The sequence below is a fragment of the Canis lupus genome, chromosome 33, assembly GCF_048164855.1.
Source record: "Canis lupus baileyi chromosome 33, mCanLup2.hap1, whole genome shotgun sequence".
NCBI classification, from domain to species: Eukaryota; Metazoa; Chordata; class Mammalia; order Carnivora; family Canidae; genus Canis; species Canis lupus.
Window position 1 is genome coordinate 21,882,490 of NC_132870.1, and position 19,987 is coordinate 21,902,476.

Genomic DNA, 19,987 nt, shown 5'->3' on the forward strand with positions numbered 1-19,987 from the left:
CATCTCTGACACTGATGTCATCACCCTGTCCACTTAAATGACTACCTGTTTATTGACATCTGTTGCTAGTTTTGCCTGAGCACTAGGAGAACATAAATCATCTCATCATGCTTTATATCTCCAGTGTCCACCCTAAGTGCCTGGCACATAGTTGGTACTCGATAAACGTCAAGAAAATGAACACGGGAAAAGATCTAAAAACAAGAGGCCAAAATCTAGCCCCAGGTCTCTGCTTGTTAGCATTGGGACCTTCTTTCTGGGTCTATCTACTCTTCTGATCATGTTCTTTTGTCTTCACCCAGGCACTCTGATTGTCCTGAAACACCCCTATCCGAGGAAAGTGGAAGAACCTTCCATTTATGAGTCTGTCCGGGTTCACACAGCAATGCAGACGGGAAGAACGGAGAATGACCTCGTGCCCACTGCACCTTCTGTAAGTGGCTCTCCATCCGCCGCGGCCCTCAGACGCTCTTAAACATTCGCTTGTTCACATGAAAACTCTAACTTGGGTTATAAAACCTGGAAAGGAACATAAAGTTTGAAGCCCATGACTCATTTCCTCTGATCCAGGGTAAATCCTCAAGAAACACAATGCCATAGTGCTGGGGCTGTAAACACTTTGAAAAGGGCACGTCTATTCCCGTCCTGACTTAGGATGCACGAAAGGTGCTGGTGTTCACATGGTTGGCTAAACTGTAATTCTCCCACAAGTTCCCTATATTCAGAAAAAAAGAAATTTACATTTCAATTGTCTGCGGAAGAAAAATATTCCCACGTTGACTATAAAACCCGAGGATGTTGTTTTTTCCTATTTTTTTTTTTTTTTCTGCTTCACTGAAGGAGAGGTACGGACAGAAAACCTTTGCACTTCTTTGCAACGTGGGCCCTTGTTCAGTTTCAGTGAAGCCCAAGCGCTCATTGCCTTTCAAGAGCCCATTTCCGCTGGTCCTGTGAGCTGTGACCCTGCAAACATTCCTCCCCGCGGTGCTCAGGGCTCCCCTGTCCTTCTCCCTTCCTGCTTTGTCAAATGCTCCTGCTGTAAGAGGAGCATCAGGATTTGTGCGGATCAGAAAGAAGGGAACCCACAGAAGAAACGCAGAGAGCCGACTCTACACCTGGAAACGGCATCCCTCCAAGACACTCCGCTACAAATGACAGTTATAAATGTGTGGCCCTCCTGTCTGCAGTACCTTTTCCACGCTTCTACCTGCCACCACGGAGATCCTTCTTAAAAAGCAGATGGATCACATGACCTCCCTGCTTAACCTTCCGTGGTGCCTGCTGTCCTCTGGCCCACCTGGTCCCTCCAGCCTCACCTGTGCCATTCCCAGGCTCACAACAAAGTGCATTTCTCTGCGCTCCTTCTGCCCGCACTGCCCCCCCCCACCCCGCAGCTATCCCCTCATCACCCTTCAAGACTGGCATCAGAGACCAGTGTCTCTCAGAAAGCCTTCCTGAGCCCCTCCTTGCTTTCTTTAAAGTGGCCCTCTTTTGTGCTGGGAGCACCCTCTGCTTGCCTTTGTCCTGCAACCATCACCCAGGGGGGCTGGGTGGGGGGTGCTAACTACCTAGGCATGCGTCTGCCTTCCCCGATGGCCTGACACTTCTCAGGGTAAGAATCATAGCTTGTCTTTGTAGCTTTGTAGCCTAGCCTGGTTCGTGGCGCATGTTACATTTTTGTTTCTGTGCTACATCCACTCAAAAAGAAAAATCCTGGAAACTGATTAAAAGCGGTATTTTAGCTTTGTTACAGTTGTAGGGAGACTCATCAAACTAGCAAGGTTTAGGAAAGCAAGACAATAAATAGTCTCCAGTCAAAAGAGACCAAAGAACAGAGCAAGACTTACCTCCCAATCAATTCTTTGATTTCCAGCCAACCCACCCGTCCCTTCCCTGACTTTCCTCTTTACGGAACAACATGGAAGGCCTTGGAGAACCCTCACCCTGCCACCAGTCACCTCAACATCTCTTTCCCCTGTCCTGTCAATGTAGCTTCACACTCTCCTCTACTGCACTTACCCTGAAGGTCCTCACTCAGCGTCAGTTGGACCATACCCTACTACACATGTTCTTTATCAACAGTAAAATGCAGGACTTAATCTGTAGAGCGGGTGTGAGCATGAGAGGTAGCATCCTTGGGTGGAAATAAACCTCTTTAACCCAATTCTGCAAGCCTTATTGCTTCCCTTCTTTGCTTACTCCAAGTATCGGATAGATTCTCCTGCCCTAATATCTCAATATGACTCTACACAGAAGTGTCTGTATAATGGAGTTTTTAAGACAGTGGTGAGGAATTGGGGGAGCCTGGCTGCACCCACTATATAATGACAAATCCACCGAGCTTATTGTGCATCAATACATACAGAAAACTACTAACATGTTCTAGTGTTGCAGGAAGAGAGAACAGTATAAGAGCCTAGAGGTGAGAACTAAATCGAGGTATTTTGAAGACTAGCAGGAAGATCATGATTGGCATGAAGTGAGCGAGAGGAAATGTGGTAGGAGGTGCGATCATGGAGGGAAGGAGGGGTGGATCCTGTAAGGCAGAGTTGTTCTCAAAGGGCTCACCACCCAGCTAAGTGTTTGGAAATTCACAGTGCTTTGGAGCATTACTGGCATTAGCAGGTGTCAAAAACTGTGAAGAGCCTGAGACTTGACTTGCTCGCAGACTAACCAAGCTCCATGGCTTCATGGCAGACCGCTGGCCATCTGCCCCTTCCTCCGGAGGAAGACACTCTCTCCATCTTCTAAGGTTGTGTGCTCTACAAACATGCTTTAAAAGTGGGTCTGGAACAAAGGGCTGTTGGAACCTTGCTGATAAGACATACAGACATGTGAGAGGCCCTGGAAAATTGTTTCCCAATGATGGGCAGGGGCCATGGAAGCCAACTGTGCTGCTACGCAGGAAAAGAAGACTCCCATCCGAAATGTCAGCTCTATCTCCTTTGACCAACATGGAAGGCCTTGGAGGACAAGATAAAGGATTTTTTTGTTGTTGTTCTAAGTGCCAAGCAGAAATTGTGAGAGTTTTGAGCAACATAATTTAAGCTTTAAAATTTTTTTTAAAACAGTTCATTCTCACCACAAAGTGGAAAATGGAATGTGGCCAAAGTTTGGAGCAAGGCGAGTAGTTAGGGGGCGATTGTAGTGGTCCAGAGAGAGACGGTGGTAGTTCAAACTGGGGAGTGGGGGTAGGAACTGGTGAACTTCAGGGTGTGCTGTGCAGGTAGAAGAGACAAGTCTTAGGACAGGTTGAATGTGGTACGTGAAAGAGTCACACGGTAGTCCAGGAGGACTTTGCTAAGATGGCAGTAGGGGTGGGTCTGGGGGATGGGAATGAGCAGTTTTGTTTTGGACCTGGGAGATGTGAAATACCAGTTGGTTGTGTTGGTAGAGATTAAGTGAGATAATAGATCTTGCAAGCCTGACACAAGAATAAGTCCTATCTAAAATGTTAGCTTCCTTAGCTTTCCTGTTGTGGGATTCATCATTTTTTTTTTTAATTTATTTATGATAGTCACAGAGAGAGAGAGAGAGAGAGGCAGAGACACAGGCAGAGGGAGAAGCAGGCTCCATGCACCGGGAGCCCGACGTGGGATTCGATCCCGGGTCTCCAGGATCGCGCCCTGGGCCAAAGGCAGGCGCCAAACCACTGCGCCACCCAGGGATCCCCGGGATTCATCATTTTTTAACGACTCCCTCCTACTAAAATTTCTGTTCCCTTTGCTTTGGAAACATTTTTCTCTTTGTTCTGTTATCTGCCTAATGTCAGATATCGAGTAACGTCATGCTCGAACAAAATATCCTTCAAGGAATTCAGTTTTTGCAATTTATGAAGTTATACATTTCTTCATCTTAGGATCCTTGTTTTATGCATACTTCTATTTGCACAGTTCCCCACCAGTCCTTACCTTTTATAGGTGCCAGCTACGTGTTATCCTTGAATTAATGCTATGTGAGTTAAGAAGTGACTCATTGTCACTTCAAATCCCTTTTGGATAAGCAAATGTGAATAAATCTGCATTCCTGAAAGTCTTTCCCACAGAATAGAGGTCTCAAGAGATGGTCTCTGAAAAAAAGGGGCGGTGGGGGGGGGATGGAAGAGGATCATGTGATAAAATAAATATTGGAAATGCTATTTCTCATGTTCCCTCTTAAAATTCACAAGGAATACTGGCATAATGCAGGCTCTGGGGAGTAATGAAATGCTCCTACTTCATCCAGAGTTTCCTAGATGTATTGACCCAATGTGTGTGTGGGTGCGCACAGGCACCTTTGTGGGGAACACCCGCTGCAACAACAATTTAAACAGCTAGGTTGGGCACCCGGGGTGGCTCCGCGATTTAGCGCCACCTTCAGCCCAGGGTGTGATCCTGGAGACCCGGGATCGAGTCCCGCATCCGGCTCCCTGCATGGAGCCTGCTTCTCCCTCTGCCTGTGTCTCTGCCTCTCTGTGTGTGTGTGTCTCTCTATCTCTCTCTGTGTGTCTCATGAATAAATAAATAAAATATTTTAAAAAATAAAAAATAAACAGCTGGGTTTCACTTAACACACTGCCCAACACTGACGTTTACAAGCGCCGGGATGTGGCTTATTGCTTGCAAATTACTCTCAAGTTAGAAGAGAGTCTTCCAGCCATCACCTGTTGCTACAGAATTCCTCCAGATGATCCACTCTGGGAACAGTCTCTCACAACACAGGGAGGATTTTCAAGTGTCTGGGTGAAGAAATGTAAGGCAATTATTTAAAGGTCAAAGGCAAACCGGTGTTTCATGTTCAAATAGGACCGAAATAGAAAGACAAAAATCATGTTGTAATAGTTCTGGGCTTCACTTGGAGTTTCTTTCTTTTTCAGCTGGGCACCAAAGAAGGTTACCTCACCAAACAGGGGGGCCTGGTCAAGGTAAGAAGACATGTTTTTGCTAGCACCGGCCACAGACAGACAACATGTCATGTAGACTAAATTCTTGCTTTGACTTTTTTTTTTTTTTTAAAAGCATAATTGCCTATTTTGACCCAGTTATAATATTTTCCTGTTTCAAGAGTTGATCTTTATCACTAATATTAGTCAACATTCTGGAAAGTCACTTGACTTTTCTTTGGCAATGTCAAAGGTGTGAGAGTAGGTTACTGTTACAACCCGCCACTGCCCCCAAAACATACAGTCCTTTTAATGGAACAATCCTGGATGAAAGTAGCAAGTTAACTCTAGAACATTTCTCTCTCTCTCTTTTTTTTTTTTTTTAACAAGGAAGTCAAAATTGTATAAAATGTTTACCTAAAAGTAGGCCAAAAACATCACTGGCATTAATGTAACTATGTTATAAAATCCCAAAGAAAGCACAATTTAAAACTTTACTAATCTGGGGCATCCAACTGTCCCTCCATTTATGTAATTGTGCCTTTCAAAGTACGCTACTTCATTTTAATGTGCTAAGAAGGCCTTCATAGAATATGTCTACTCCTCCCTATTTTAAGAGTCAGGGCACTTAACCTGCTTGACGTTAACCTAAATATTGTTACTTGTGTTCCTATTAGGCTGGATGCTCCCTAAGGGTGGAAAGTATTTATACTTATAGCGTACTTATTTTTAAGTTGTCTGTTACTTCTTTTAACTGGGCACATTGCCACTCAAGAGAAGATGAGGGTTCTGTTAGTACCTAGGAGGGAGAAGGTGGGAACCAACAGTACCTGCTACCAATGCTGTGGAATTCTTAGACAACTCTTAGAAAATCATGTAGTTTGAGGTTGTTCAACTTCAGTTTGTGTATTTGTTAAACAAGAATATCTGGCATTGTATAAAGGTTGTAATATATATAAATCTCCAAGGGTAGTATCTAGCCCATAATAGGTGCTTACAAAATGGTACCTATTCTTATCACAGAGTTAATAAACATTTGTCGTAAATCACCTTGGATATTTACAATAGACTATTTCTTTGTATTTGTTTACATCTGTCAATATCTCTGCCTTCATCATGAACTCTACGTATGAAATCATTTTGGTCTTTGTAGATATTTTCAAACTTTTCTTCAGAGACGACTTTGCCATAACAATATTTTATTGTAGCTAATCTTTTAGATTCTTTTCAAATTAAAGGAAATGGTCCAGGTCAAATACTGCATCCCCATATCCAAAACCTACGTGTTTTTGTTTTTGTTTTTCCTCAGACCTGGAAAACAAGATGGTTCACGTTGCACAGGAATGAACTGAAATACTTCAAAGACCAGATGGTGAGAAACATGATAATACCTTTTCCCTTTAAAAATCAGCTCTCTAGATGGAAGGAACATCTGCCTTTGAGATCTCTGATTTTTTTCCCTATGAGCAACTGAAACACCAATAAATGCTTGGAAATATGAATTCTTGATTTGTGATATGGGCAGAGTTTTTCTTTTCTTTTTAAGTTAGCTCTACACCCCGTATGAGGCTCAAACTCATGACCCCAACCAAGATCAAGAGCTGCAGGCTACATGGACTAAGCCAGCCAGGAGCCTCGAGCAGAGTTCTTTCACAAGGATGAGATGTGTGTTCTAGCAACTGCTCTTTTGAACTGGCTCAACTAGCTCCCAGCGCACAGCATCCTCTTAGGGCAATGGGATTGTTCTCTTGTCACCATGTATTAGCTCTCTCTGCAGCAATTTCTCTCTTTATCAAAAATATCCCCATTTCGGGGCACCTGAGTGGCTCAGTTGGTTAAATGTCCAACTCTTGATCTCAGCTCAGGTTTTTATCTCAGAGTCTTGAGTTCCAGCCCCAAGATGAACTCCACGCTGGGCATGGAGCCTACTTCAAACAAACAAACAAACAAACAAACAAACAAAAAACAATGTCCGTTTCCCATGCCCATTTCATTAAGCCAATTTGAAACTATTTTATTTCTTCTCACTTTCCATACCCCAATTTTCTGAGAAAACAGAAGTTTAAAAACATGAAAGAAAACTATGATTCCCTTCCATATTTAAAATGCATCTCTGTTAAATTTAAATTGATAAAGACAATCTTTTTCTAACATCCAGTTTCATAACTAGCCAATCCCCAAACCAGGGGTTATGACACCCCTTAGTAAGCTTCTCCATGATCAGCCCCCTCAGTGAAAATAAAATGGACAGGTGCACATAGTGGAAGATTTTTAGGGAAATAGGTGCTGAACAAATTTATGTATTTGTGTGTGTGTGTGTGTGTGTGTGTGATGACAATAGCCTGTTTTGTTTTTTTTTTCTTTTAAGTCACCAGAACCAATTCGGATCTTAGACTTGACAGAGTGTTCGGCTGTACAATTTGATTATTCACAGGAAAGGGTAAACTGTTTTTGGTAAGTTGTTTTGTAAAGAAAATGATTTCAAAAGTCTTCTTGCCAATTATTTTCACTGAGGAATAAAAAAAAAAAAAAGAAAAAGAAAAGGAAAAAGAAAAAGAAAAAAAAAGAAAAAGAAAAAGAAAAAGAAGAAAAAGAAAAAGAAAAAGAAAAAACCCTGAATGTCCTTATGTGTATGAATGTCCTGATCTGAGGGACACGGATTTAACTAACACACAGGACATATATGTCAGGAGTGCTTCCAGCTGAGTGTGACGTAATGGCTCATTTAAAGGGACTTAAACAAATAAGCAGGTCTGGTGGCTATAGTTTTTTATGTGGTATGCTGCCTAAGTATACGTGTAACAGGATGCCATTCTCATCTTGTTCTTTTGGAGTTTTTTTACTCAATTTTATTTTTAACTTTGTTGCCTCCAACAATGAATGATTTGTATTATTATGACAATTTCTGGCAGATGACACAAAAGTGTTTTGTTCTAACCAAATCAGTATATCATGACAGTTTTCTAACTGGGAAAAGCAAAATGTCTTGAAAAAGAAGTGTCTTATTTCCCACCAAGTTTTATTTTAATGTTTTTCAAACATACAAATGTTGAAAGATTCATATGCCCATATACCCTTCAGCTACATGCATCATTAACATTTTGCCCTGTCAGTTTTACCACTATTCATTTTTGTCCTGAACCAATTGAATTATAAGTTGGAGATATCATGGCACTTTACCCCTATATACTCTAGTACACACTTTTTAAGAATAAAAATCTCACCATTATTATCCCCCCTAAATTAACATTAATTCTGTGACATCAACCAATAATGGGTATCTTTTTAAAATTCAGTTAAAAGTAACCATATGAGCCAGCGGGGGCATTACTTCTTATATAACAAAATATCAGGAGGCAGACAGCTAGCTTGACAAGATCAGCACCAGCATCTCTAGAGTTCTCTTGGCCTTTAACTTTTCACTTGCTACTTTAGTGTCCATGAGAGCTACTCCAGCTTTAGGCCTCACATTTTCATGTCAGTCATGAAGGATGGAGGGTTGGTATCGGCCATGTCTGTCCCTTTTGATCACAAAGGCAGACATTTTCTCAGAAATCTTCTATCACATTTCCCCTCCTATCTCATTGGCCAGGGCTGGGCCCCATGGCCATTGCTGGCAGCAGGGGAAGCTAGAAAACTAGTAAGATCATAATTTGCTTCCAACTAATTATAATTTATTGCCTGGGGTCCTGTTAGCAAGAAGAAAGGAAAAATTATCTGCATTAATAGGCAATTAATAATGTCTCTCACAGGGAGTACCAAACAATGACAATTCCAGAAAGTTTTATACAGTGTGTGCGCAGTAGCACCACTCCCTCCCCACTGTCTGCTCCTCACCCACCTGGACCTCACATCAAGGTTTACCTTCTATGCACAGGGACTTACTTCTTGTCTATTCAACATTAATTACTGATACAAACAAGATATACTGCTTGGCTTTAAGCTATAGAAACCCTTCTGAATTTTAGTTCAAGGCTTTTTAGGCTTTTTTTTTTTTTTTTTTTTTTTCCTTGAGAGGAAGGAAAAAGGATTTTTAGTGTTTTGCATCCCAACTGTAAGGATAGGAAATACAGGCAGGATGTAAGTTAGGGCTGACCTTATTAGTCAAAAGATTTGACTATATAGCCAAAGAGACAGTCAATGAAGAGTTACCATATTCCTAGAATACGTTTTTCATGCGAGTAGGAAAGTTTGTCTTCTTCCAGCAGAGATTAACTCATGACAGAGCGGGCAAAATGAATAGTTGAAGACATTTATTATCCTTTTTCCTGTGTTCTGAATAGTTAAAACTGCTTACATCCACAGAGGAGAGATCATTTCTCATCAAATCAAGCCAACACAAATGAGTTTCTTCAGAAAACTCTTATATGACTTACTTATTCTTTGAATCACAGCACAGGTTCTGAGTCATTTAACACAGCTGAATAAACACAAAGTGTTTATTATATTATATATTGTATTATAAATACGAGTGTTGTATTCAGTCTAAGACATAAGCAACAAAAGGATCTGGGGGTGTCCTGGTCATGTTTTTTCTTTTTCCAATTCTCATTAGAAAATTGAAATCTGACCACTGCCCTCCCCCCCCCCAAAAAAAGAAAGAAAATAGAAATCTGGTTGATGATGATAATATGAATCTACAACTTCCTCAACATTTCTGCCACTTGCTGGAATTCACCAGTTCTTCCAGTAGCTTTGTTGATTCTTTTTTTCCTGTTGAATGTTCTAATTACTGTTTAACCGATATATTCAGGCAACCATCTGGAGCATCTTATGTGTTTCTTTTATCTTATCAGCTTGGTGTTCCCATTCAGGACATTTTATCTCTGTGCAAAGACAGGAGTAGAAGCTGATGAGTGGATCAAGATATTACGCTGGAAACTGGTGAGTTATACAAGTCCTCTGGATGCCTAGGACTCAGAAGTAACATGTTGATGATTTCAAATGTATTTCTGTTGCTAGTGTCAGACTATCCCCAAGAATCAATGGGATGTCCACTGGCAGGCTCATGGAATAGTCTTTTTATTCTCATGAGACACAGAAGGCATGTAGACAGGGGTAAGAGAGAAAAGAGTTGCACTGGGATCTCTGCCCCAGAGCCTTAGCCTCACGCCCTCAAGTACGTTAGTCTTCCTTTGAGTGTGCAGCCTGGTCCAGTCTTGCCCAGAGGAGGTCCCATGGGACCAGAAGGTCAGTTAGGGGAAAGTTGACATATTTCTATAGTAGAAAATCCTTTTAAGTAGAGGAGGAAGGTTGCCAGAGGAACTTAGCTCAGCTTTCAGCGTGTTTGTGAAGATCAAGACAAAATGTGGTTTATTTGGTCTACTGCCTATGTACCCCTGCCAGGGGGAAGACAGAGCACTTATAAAAATTTACCAGTCTCATACATTTTTTTGTATCTATGTTTGCAACTTAGTGAGTCGTTAGTCAAGAACTTATCCTTAAAGCTTTCTAAAAATTTTCATAAATACCATCTTGAAACCCTTGATGTTTTCCAATATAAACAATTTTTCCTGATATTTTATGTAATTAGCTGATATGTAGAAATTTGTTGCATATCCTTTTCTAGATGCTAGGACTTTTGTTTTTGGTTATCTTTTCAGTTTGAAATGCAAATAAATATACCACTCAGTCTGAGATAGTTCCAATGTATTTGCTATTCAGTGGGGAAATACTTTGCCACATGAAACATTTACTCAGATAGGAATCAGCTTTTTATTCTTTGTATTTTGTAATTATGCAAGTGACATCATTATTTGGGGAAAATTAAGGTAAAAAATATCAAATTCACACACTTTCAGACTTCTCCCTGTGCAAATAAGTATTCAAAACAAAATTTAGTCATACTTCAGTGTTTTTTTACCTGTGTGCTCCACTGACAATGTATTATAAACATTTTTCCCTATCAATAAACTTAGAGTTAAGTATTCATTTTGATTCATTGAGTAGTATTGCATTTTATGAACCGCCATAAGTATTAGGCCAATTCCCAATTTGTATGTGTTTTAGCAACTACTTTACAGTATTCATCCTGAGAAAAATATAGGAAATCATACCAGGGGCACCTGGTGGCTCAGTGGTTGAGCCTCTGCCTTCAGTTCAGGACCTGATCCCAAGGTCCTGGGATCAAGTTCCACATCAGGCTCCTCTCGGGGAGCCTGCTTCTCTTTCTGCCTCTCTGAGTCTCTCATGAATAAATAAATAAATCTTTAAAAAAAAAAAACCCATACTGAAAATTGTCACCTATTAATTCATTTATAGTGGCACCATGTTATTACTAACCACCATGTCTTATTTAATATGTCAAGTTCGTTATCTTAAAATTACTCAATAATAAATACGCACGTGCATGCTCTGTTACAGTCTCAAATAAGAAAGCAGCTCGACCAAGGGGAAGGCACAATCCGATCCCGGTCATTCATCTTTAAATAGACCTTTCCTGACCAAGGATGTCCTGACTCAGGAGCAGGGTGGCATGGTCCTTGATGCTGTGATCCACAGCAGGCTTCAGAGGAAAGCTGACTAAGGATTTCTCTTTCAAAACAAAGCAAAAGCAGATGCGGATTTGGACTTTTCAGAACACACATTTGCTGACTCACAGGTCACTGCTTGCCCTTCAAGATGTTGTCGTCTTCTTGAGAATATCAAAGCATCATCGTTCTGATGAAAACGGATGGAACCACCAGCCCAGGCATGCTCACTCAGAATGCCCAATAGAAGATAAAGGGATCTTGTTTTCCCTCACTGTGGTCCTCAAGCTGGTTGACATTAGTTGCCTAGAGTCCCATTCTGCCTTACAGTCAGCTCATCTGACATCCAGGTTGTGCCATCAACCAGAATGGGAACAGCTGTGTACCTTGACTGCCTCTACATCAAGTGTATGGAAATAGCAAACACCAAAGATGGGGGGAGGCAGCGTTATTTTTGCTTGTCTTTTCTCTTCATACAGAAACAATTTCCAAAACTAAAATGGGAAATGTTGGCAGTTATTTATTTTCTCTTCATAAAAGGCTCAGAAATCTAGAGGGTCCTTCCCTCCCTTCTAATGATAAACCTGTGAGAATTAAATATCCTGTGGACTATCAGGTAGGATAATAAAGGAAGGTAAAACCTAAAAAAAATATCTCTTCATCATTTTGGGGGGCAATGTTTTCAAGAGTAAGAAAACAAATGAGGAAAGATAATAAAATAGTAGATGACTTGTAGTTTAATAATAATAATTGGCATTTTTATCACTCTAACAATAATAGAGCACTTGTAGCACCAATTTGACTTCATCCAACACTTCTGCCCATGGATTGAGAGACTTCTCAAGCAGAGAAGAGTGTGCTATGGCAATCTCTTCCCCAGGGTGAGCTGTCCACACTGGCCCAGGGGAAGTAAGAATCACCTTGCATTGATTTCACTGAGCACCCTGAGCCTCATTCAAGAGCAACTTCTGTTGCCAGTTAAAGGAGCAACACTAAATCCACTCAAAATATATGATGATGTGTTACTCCACATTTTCAAGCTAGAATCACGGGGTTGAAATAAGAGAACAAGATGCTGGCATCCAGAATTCATAATTAGATTCGAATCCCTCCTCTTATCTTTATTAATATTGCTTTTTTAGTAGAAGTTTTATAGGTAGGAAGAGAGATAAAAGTGGAGGGAGACCCCAAAACTAAAAAGAGTATGGTGCAAAGCTATGATCTAACACTGCTTTTGCAGTCCAAGTGCATACCTTCATCAATACATTTCTTCTGTTACTTAGACACCCAGGACTCAGAAGTTACATTACATTTTTGTATACTTCAACAAGGTTTTTAATGTATTTTGTTATGTGTATCATATGAGATAAAGCAAATGTCAAGTTAAAATGTTTTATGTCAGTTTCACAAAGGAGTCCCAAATGAATCCCCACTGAGGTGTGTGGTGCGTGTTTTGTTTTCGTAGAACCAAGAGTTTTTCTTTGCGTAGGTCATATTGTTCTTACTTTTTGTAAAATGTGCCATGTTTATTTATATTCTTTGGTTAAGTTTATTAAAAAGAGCATTTTGTTGTGCCTGTAATATTTTGCTATTAAAATATATTCTTACTATCTGTAATTTAAAAAGAAATAGAACCGATCACTGTCATAAATGACCATGAAGAATCCACTTCTGTTAGACTGTGTGCTACCGAGAATTTGGAGTTGAAGAAATAGTCCCTGTTCTGAGGGAGTTCTTAGTTAAATATGGAAAAGATAATAAAGACATATATGATCATGGATAGAAATAAACAAGACAAATTCTGCATGTGAGATACACAAAGCTCTATGGTGGAGGGTATATTTCAGCAGGGATAGAGTCATTTTTGGAGGGGCTTTGACGTGAAGAGGTCAAGCTAATTGGTAATATATGTAACATATACTACGTCATTAGCACTCCACTAGATGTTGTCCTGCTGTCAGCAGTCCTGAAAAGTGGATTTTGCCCCCTGACAGGAGCCTGGTGCAGTTCCCTCAGCTATTTCTCCAAGTCCAAGAGGAGGGAGGATATTTTGTGCAAACAGCAATTGGAGCAGGGCTGTCTGAGAGAACAGCCAGTGGGGGAGGTCTGAGTCAGGTCTTGTCTGCAACCAGATAGATGCTTAACATAAAGGAAGTGCCACTTAAGACACAGCCAAAGTGTTAGGGGGTATTCTGAGAATCCCCGCCCTCCTCCTGCCCAGGTAAATCTTGCCCCACGGAAGCACCGTTCCCTCTGGACTAGGGGAGTCACTTCCATGATGAGGACAGCTATTCGTGTCTCTGAAGGCAACCTGTCCCCTATTGCTGAGCCACTGGACCTGAGAACACTCAGTGAGTCAGAGCCCTTCTCTTCCCACCCACCTGGCATGCAAGAGTAGGCTCCTCATCTCCCCTCTCGCTTACGCCATGTGCACTGGTCAGAGAGTTGGACTGTGTTCCTAGTTCAAGCAAAGAGCAAGAGAACTTATATTACAGGGTTAACACCAGTCCTACTGCCCTTCCCCTCCACTACTTCAGGTTGGTCGCAACAAACCCAATTTTTTGCCAGACTCTTCCAGGCCAAGTATGCTGCAGAGCACATTCCAGCCTCAAGCTTGCACTCAATCACTGTAGCACAGTTTCTTAAATCATCAGTAGGGAAGGACCAGATTTCCTTTTTCTTTCTGTTTTTAAATTTCTGATCTATCATAGACTGAGATTTTGTAAAACCCAAGGAAAAAAGTCATTAGAGACATGAGGTAAAACTACAAATATCACAAATCTCAATTTTTTATTATCAAAATCAACAGACATTAAGTTGGTTATGTCTAATTGCTATAAAGTAAACACTTTACTCTCAACCCCTGTGTTATTTTGTCACGTACTGCTAACAGGCTCCATAGCCCGGCTTGTGGACCCCATTTCTAGTAGCTCTGGTCTAGTGAACCTGCAGATAAAAGGAAACCGAGCACTTTCTTGAGAAGGAATCCACCCAAGGGAAGAGAAAGTCGTAGTGCGAATGTTTTGCTGATGGGTTATGGACATTCATCATGGGGGCAGGGCGATTCCGAGCACACTCTTGTCTTTTACTCCCACAGTGAAAATGTAAAGGAGTGGTTTCACTAGGGTCCTAAGGGGAACACGTAGGGATTGTAAGTTGTGTCACATGTATAGCTGTGCAGAATGCACCCTTAGCCTTCAGCAGCGTCTAGGCGCTCATGTTCTCACTACAGTAGCAGTGGCCAGGATGGAACTCCCAGAGAATATGAGCAAGAGTAAATGAAATGGGTAGGTCTCTGCAAAAACTGGTTTCAGAAGTAGATCTATAGGGCTCACGGGGGGGCTCCCAGAAATATCTGGAAGACATTTGAAAGGGACTGGGTCTTCCACAGAAGAAGCAAAGATGAAACCAGAGAAGCAGGGCCAGTGAGTTCCTGAACCTGTGGTTATTTCTCCAGTTCTAGAATGCTTACTTGGTATAGACTTGGGAACTGGCAAATATCCACCTCCATTTTCTGACCTGCACTGTGGAGACCTACTGTAGTCAGAAAGGACAGAGGTGAGTCACTGGAACTGTCTCTACTTAGGAAGATAGTAAACCAGAAGCAATACCACATTTCTGGAATGGTTTCGGAGATAAGTGTCACCGTCAAGGACTTGAAGGATGCAGGGGTGGTTGATTCCCACCACATCCCCGTGCAGCCCACCTATTTGAACCCTGCAGAGAACAGGTGGATCTCATAGGGTGACAGTGGATTATCAATCAGGTGGTGACTATAACCGCAGCTACGATTCTAGATGTGATTTCATTGCTTGAGATTAACACATCCTCCGGTCCCTGACATGCAGCTATTGATCTGGCAAATGTTTTTGCTATTAGCAAAGACCGCCGGAAGCAGCTCGCTTTATCTGGTAAGGCCAGCAATCCACCTTTCACCATCCTACCTTGGAGATTTATCTTACTTCAGTTCAGCCTTATGTCATAATTTAGTCCACACCAACCTTGATCACATTTTTTATAAGACATCACATGGGTCCACTGTATTGATAACATTATGCTGATTGAACCTAAGGTGCAAGAGGCAGCAACGATTCTAGACTTAGTGGTAAGATATCTGGTTGAGGGTGGGAAATAAATTCAGCAAAAACTCAGGGGCTTTCATCTCACTGAAATTCTGGGGGCCCAGTGGTATGAGACAGGTCAAGACAGCTCTTCTAAGGTAAAGGATAACTTGTTGCATCTGGCCCTTTTCACAACCAAAAAAGAGGCACAATACCTAACGGGCCTCCTTGGATTTTGGAGTTAATATAAATCACATACCCGTCATGGAATTTGTTGGTTTTACTATGTTCCCCATCATCCTGAAGCTGCAGCCCTGATAAAATGGTGGAATGGCCTTTTGAAGACTCCGTTAGAGCACCATGTAAGTGGCAATATCTAGCTGGGCTGGGCAGTGTCTCCATATTCTAATGCTGTGGTAGTCTAGAGGTTTTGGTTTCAAAGCAAGGAATGGTGGAAGCATTCTGTCGCTACCAGCTTCATTGGACTTCTCCGTTGGAATCAGCAGGTAAAGAAGGGAATTAACTGTACTGACTGGGCCGATTGGTCCTGACTTCCAGGGGGACACTGGGCTGCTACTGCACCATGGAGGGAAGAGTATGTTCATGACACAGCACATCCTCTAGAGAATCTCAGGATCACCGAGTCCCATGACTAAAGTCAATGGAAAACTACAATTCAGGCAGGACTACCAATGGGTTGGATTCTCCAGAAATAAAGGTTTCGGTCACCCCACAGGCTAGAGCTGTGATCAGCTGAGGTGCTTGCTGAGGGCAAAAGGAATATGGAATGGGTAATGGAGGGCCCTTACAAATACCAGCTACAGCTACATACTCAGCTGGAGACACAAGGACTGTGATTATTGTATTTCTTGTTATGAATGTTTGTGTGTACATGAATGCGTATGAATACACGTATTAAGCAAAACTTTCCTCTTGTATTCTTTTATCATTCAACTTAAGATGTATTAAAAAGGGTTAATCTCACATCAGTCTTTAAACTACAGTATCTGGGTGGCTCAGTTGGTTGAGTGACTCTTGGTTTCAGCTCATGATCTCAGGGTCCTGGGATCGAGCCCTGTGTCAGGGTCTGTGCTCAGCAAGGGTCTGCTTGGATTCTCCCTCTCCCTTTGCCCCTCCCCCCCTCTCGAATAAATATTAAAAAAAATATGGTATATGAAGGAAAAAAGTGAATGAACGCCCAAGTACTTTGCATCCTCTGGGGAAAGTGAACATCTTTTCTGTATGTAGGTTAGTTGTTTGAGGTTTGACAGAAATATAAGTTGGCTACTGACTTTATTTGAAGGTAAGTATGCTTTAGGAAGATGTATATGATGCCGAGCCCACAAGGGTAGTCCGAGGTTAGTTCTAGGTGTCAACTTAGCAAGGCCATCGTACCTATTCAATAGACCATGAATCTATGTGTTGCTATGTATTTTGTAGATGTGCTTAAATTAACATCCATCATCCTGAATCCATTGAATTTAAATAGAAGAGATTATTCTCCATAATATGAGCAGGCTTCATCCAGTTGAAAGGCCAGCCTTATAAGCAAAACTGAGGTTTCCGTAGGAAATCGAAGTCTTCTGCCTGAAGACAGCAGTCTCAGCTACTGCCTGAGGATATCCAGCCCTCTGGCCCGCCCTACAGATTTTGGACCAGCCAGTTCCTGCAATCACATTCCTTGAAATTAATTTAATACATATATATTCTGCTTCCGTTTCTTTGGCAATCCTTAATACAATTTTCTTCCCCAAATACCGCATCAACCATGTTATTATAAATTTTGCTTGCTGGAATATTTTATTATTTTTGAAGTTAAAAATTCATAAACCAATGAAGTTTACACTGAAAAGGTTCATTCCTGGGACCCTTGTTCCCCAGGTACCTAGCGCTACTCCTTGGAGGCTACAAGTGTTACCAGGTCCTTCCCTACTGTTACAAACATGTACATACAAGTGTATTTTTATTTCTTATATATAAATTGCAGCACACCATGCAATTTCACACCATGCTTTTCTCACTGAACATATATTGGATTTCTATCTCGGTAACTAAAGCACTTCTCCCTTTTTCTTTTCCACTGGGCAAATGTAGTAACTTATTTAACTAATCCTCTGATTAGGGTGACTAACAATTTATCTAAAATGAGACACTTGAGAGTTGAAAAGAGCATTAATAGGGGCACCTGGGTGGCTCAGTGAGTTGAGCAACCCACTCTTGGTTTAGCTAAGGTCAGGGTTGTGGGAGTCTGTTTGGGATTCTTTCCCCTCCTTCTTCTTCCCTTTCTCTAAAATAAATAAAATCTTTAAAAAGAGAAAGAAGTAACATTAATAATTACACAAAAAATAACAGGTATAAACTGGTACTGTTAAGAAGCCCAGAAAATAGGGCTTACCCTATCTATGATGGGATATTTAGGTTGTATCCATTCTTTTGGTTATCACCAAATTGCAATGAATATACCTACAAACACATAGTTTTGTACATGTCCATTTCCATCAGTAGACATTTCTAGAAGTGGAATTGCTGGGTGTGGTAATTTTTTTAATCTACTTGACTGGCCACAGGGTGCCCAAATAAACATTATTTCTTGTCTATGATGATGTTCCATCATTCAACCTGTGGACTAAGTGGATTGCCTTGTGCTGTGGGAGCAGGCATTACCCAATCCATTGAAAGTATGAATAAAACAAAATTGGAAGGAATTTGCCGTTTGCCTCACTCTTGATTTAAGACATGTTAACTTGTCTTCTGCCTTCAGTGGGATTTATATCATTGGCTCCCCTGGTTCTCCATCTTGGCAGATGGCAGACCATAGTACTTCTCAGCTTCCAGAATTATGAGTGCCAATTCCTCCTAAGTGTTTTATATTTGTGTAACATTTATAATATATATTTATACATAATAAAAAATGTGTATCCTACTGGTTCTAATTCTCTGGAGAATTCTAATACATGAGGCCAAAGGTTATGTGCATTTGGAAGTTTCACAGAGACTGCCATAGAGTCCTATATAAAGGGTATACAAGATATACACTTCTACCAGAAAGGCATAAAAAATGCCTGTCCTACTTTATTGAATAATCCTTTTCCCACTGGCTTATGTCATCCTCATAATGTTTTAAGTCCTCATATGTCCACAGTAAAGTCTGTTTCTGGGTTTTTCTGTTCCATTGACCCACTTAATTGTGTACCTAATCAAGTTTATACTACCTTTTAAAACTAGTTCATCTAGTTTTATATAACCTTTTCAAATATTTCTGATTTTTACCTATTTACTTTTACAGGTAAGCTGTAGAACAATTTATCTCTTTCAAACAGAAATTTTAATAGTAGCAGTATTCACCATGGGAGGATTAAAAGTATCTCCATTTATTATAGTTTCCTTTCTTGGGATTTTTAGGCATATATTATCATCTGAAGTTAACGTTCTGCATTGCATTAGCAACAATCTCCTGTACACTATTCAGTAATAATCCCAGATAATGGGAATTCTAGATTTTATTTTATTTTGGGGTATTTCTACATTATAATGTGCACATTCAATGCTTTATTAGGTTTCATGAACTATTGATAGCTCCCTGCAGATCAAACATGTCCCCTGCTTCTATTTCCACATAAAGGCTACTGCTCTTGCCCAACTTAAATCCCTCCACCTCTGGGTTTCTACAGCATCCTGGATAGCTGTATCACTATATCCTATGCCTGTTTTTATTTACGGAGCTGTAAGTTCTTCAAAAGAAGGTACCATAACTTAGTTGCATGTTTGTATAAAAGCAGGAAGAGGGGAAGAGGAGGAGGGAGGGAGGAGAGAGAGAGAGGGAAGAAAAGGCAAGCAGGCACAGTGGCTGACTACTCACTGCACAACTCCAGGGACAGCATTCACACATTCCACATGAAAGGTACCTCTGGAGCACAAATAGGATATGAATTGTACTTCTTAGAATTCTGCAGTGTGGTAGCTCTGGTGCATGGCACACAACAGGTGCTCAATGCAGGTGTACTGAACTCTACCAGTGACAAACTCTGATTGTCAAAGAACCCAAAGAAACTAACAACTCTGAATGGTGGACTGCCTTCCTGAATATAAAGGGCATATTCTAGAACCAAGATACTTCTTTCAAAGAAAGTAAATTAGGCTCATGGATGAGGGTTTACTTTCCAATTGACACTAGGTACAACAGTCTCCAAACCAACAACTGTAAGCAAAACTCACTGATAATTCATGTAGTTGAAAATGAATTCAGTTAATTATATTCTTTAAACTTTTGAAAGAAGCCAGAAAAGAAACCTATTTAGTGCTCAAACTATACTTTAAAAAATACTATTTTATTTATACTCATGTATGAAAAAAAAAAAAAAGGCTGTACTACCATGTTTACATACATACCAATTCTGGAAACAGAATTCAATAATGAATTACTTCTAAATTTTATAAAGAACACACAAACATTAAAACACTGATTGGTTATAGAAAGCAGAGTGGAGAAAAAAACCATTAGCTATCATTTTCATTAAAGAGCAGCACCCTCTGAAAAGAATCAAATCAATTAGTAATATTCACTTATATTGCAAAATAATATATACATAGAAAAG

General features: G+C 40.7%; 1 protein-coding gene across 2 annotated transcripts in view; it reads left to right on the top strand.

Annotated features, from left to right (window-relative positions):
- The window catches only part of DAPP1 (dual adaptor of phosphotyrosine and 3-phosphoinositides 1), a 48,294-nt gene extending 35,382 nt beyond the window's left edge, over positions 1-12,912 (top strand). For both annotated transcript variants that reach the window (XM_072809950.1, XM_072809949.1), the window contains 6 exons: positions 303-433; positions 4,856-4,903; positions 6,171-6,233; positions 7,230-7,315; positions 9,658-9,745; positions 11,225-12,912. In XM_072809950.1, the coding sequence (XP_072666051.1) occupies positions 303-433; positions 4,856-4,903; positions 6,171-6,233; positions 7,230-7,315; positions 9,658-9,745; positions 11,225-11,293 (485 nt within the window). In that variant the 3' untranslated portion in view covers positions 11,294-12,912. The remainder of the gene's footprint in view (positions 1-302; positions 434-4,855; positions 4,904-6,170; positions 6,234-7,229; positions 7,316-9,657; positions 9,746-11,224) is intronic.
- Positions 12,913-19,987: the final 7,075 nt, after the last annotated feature.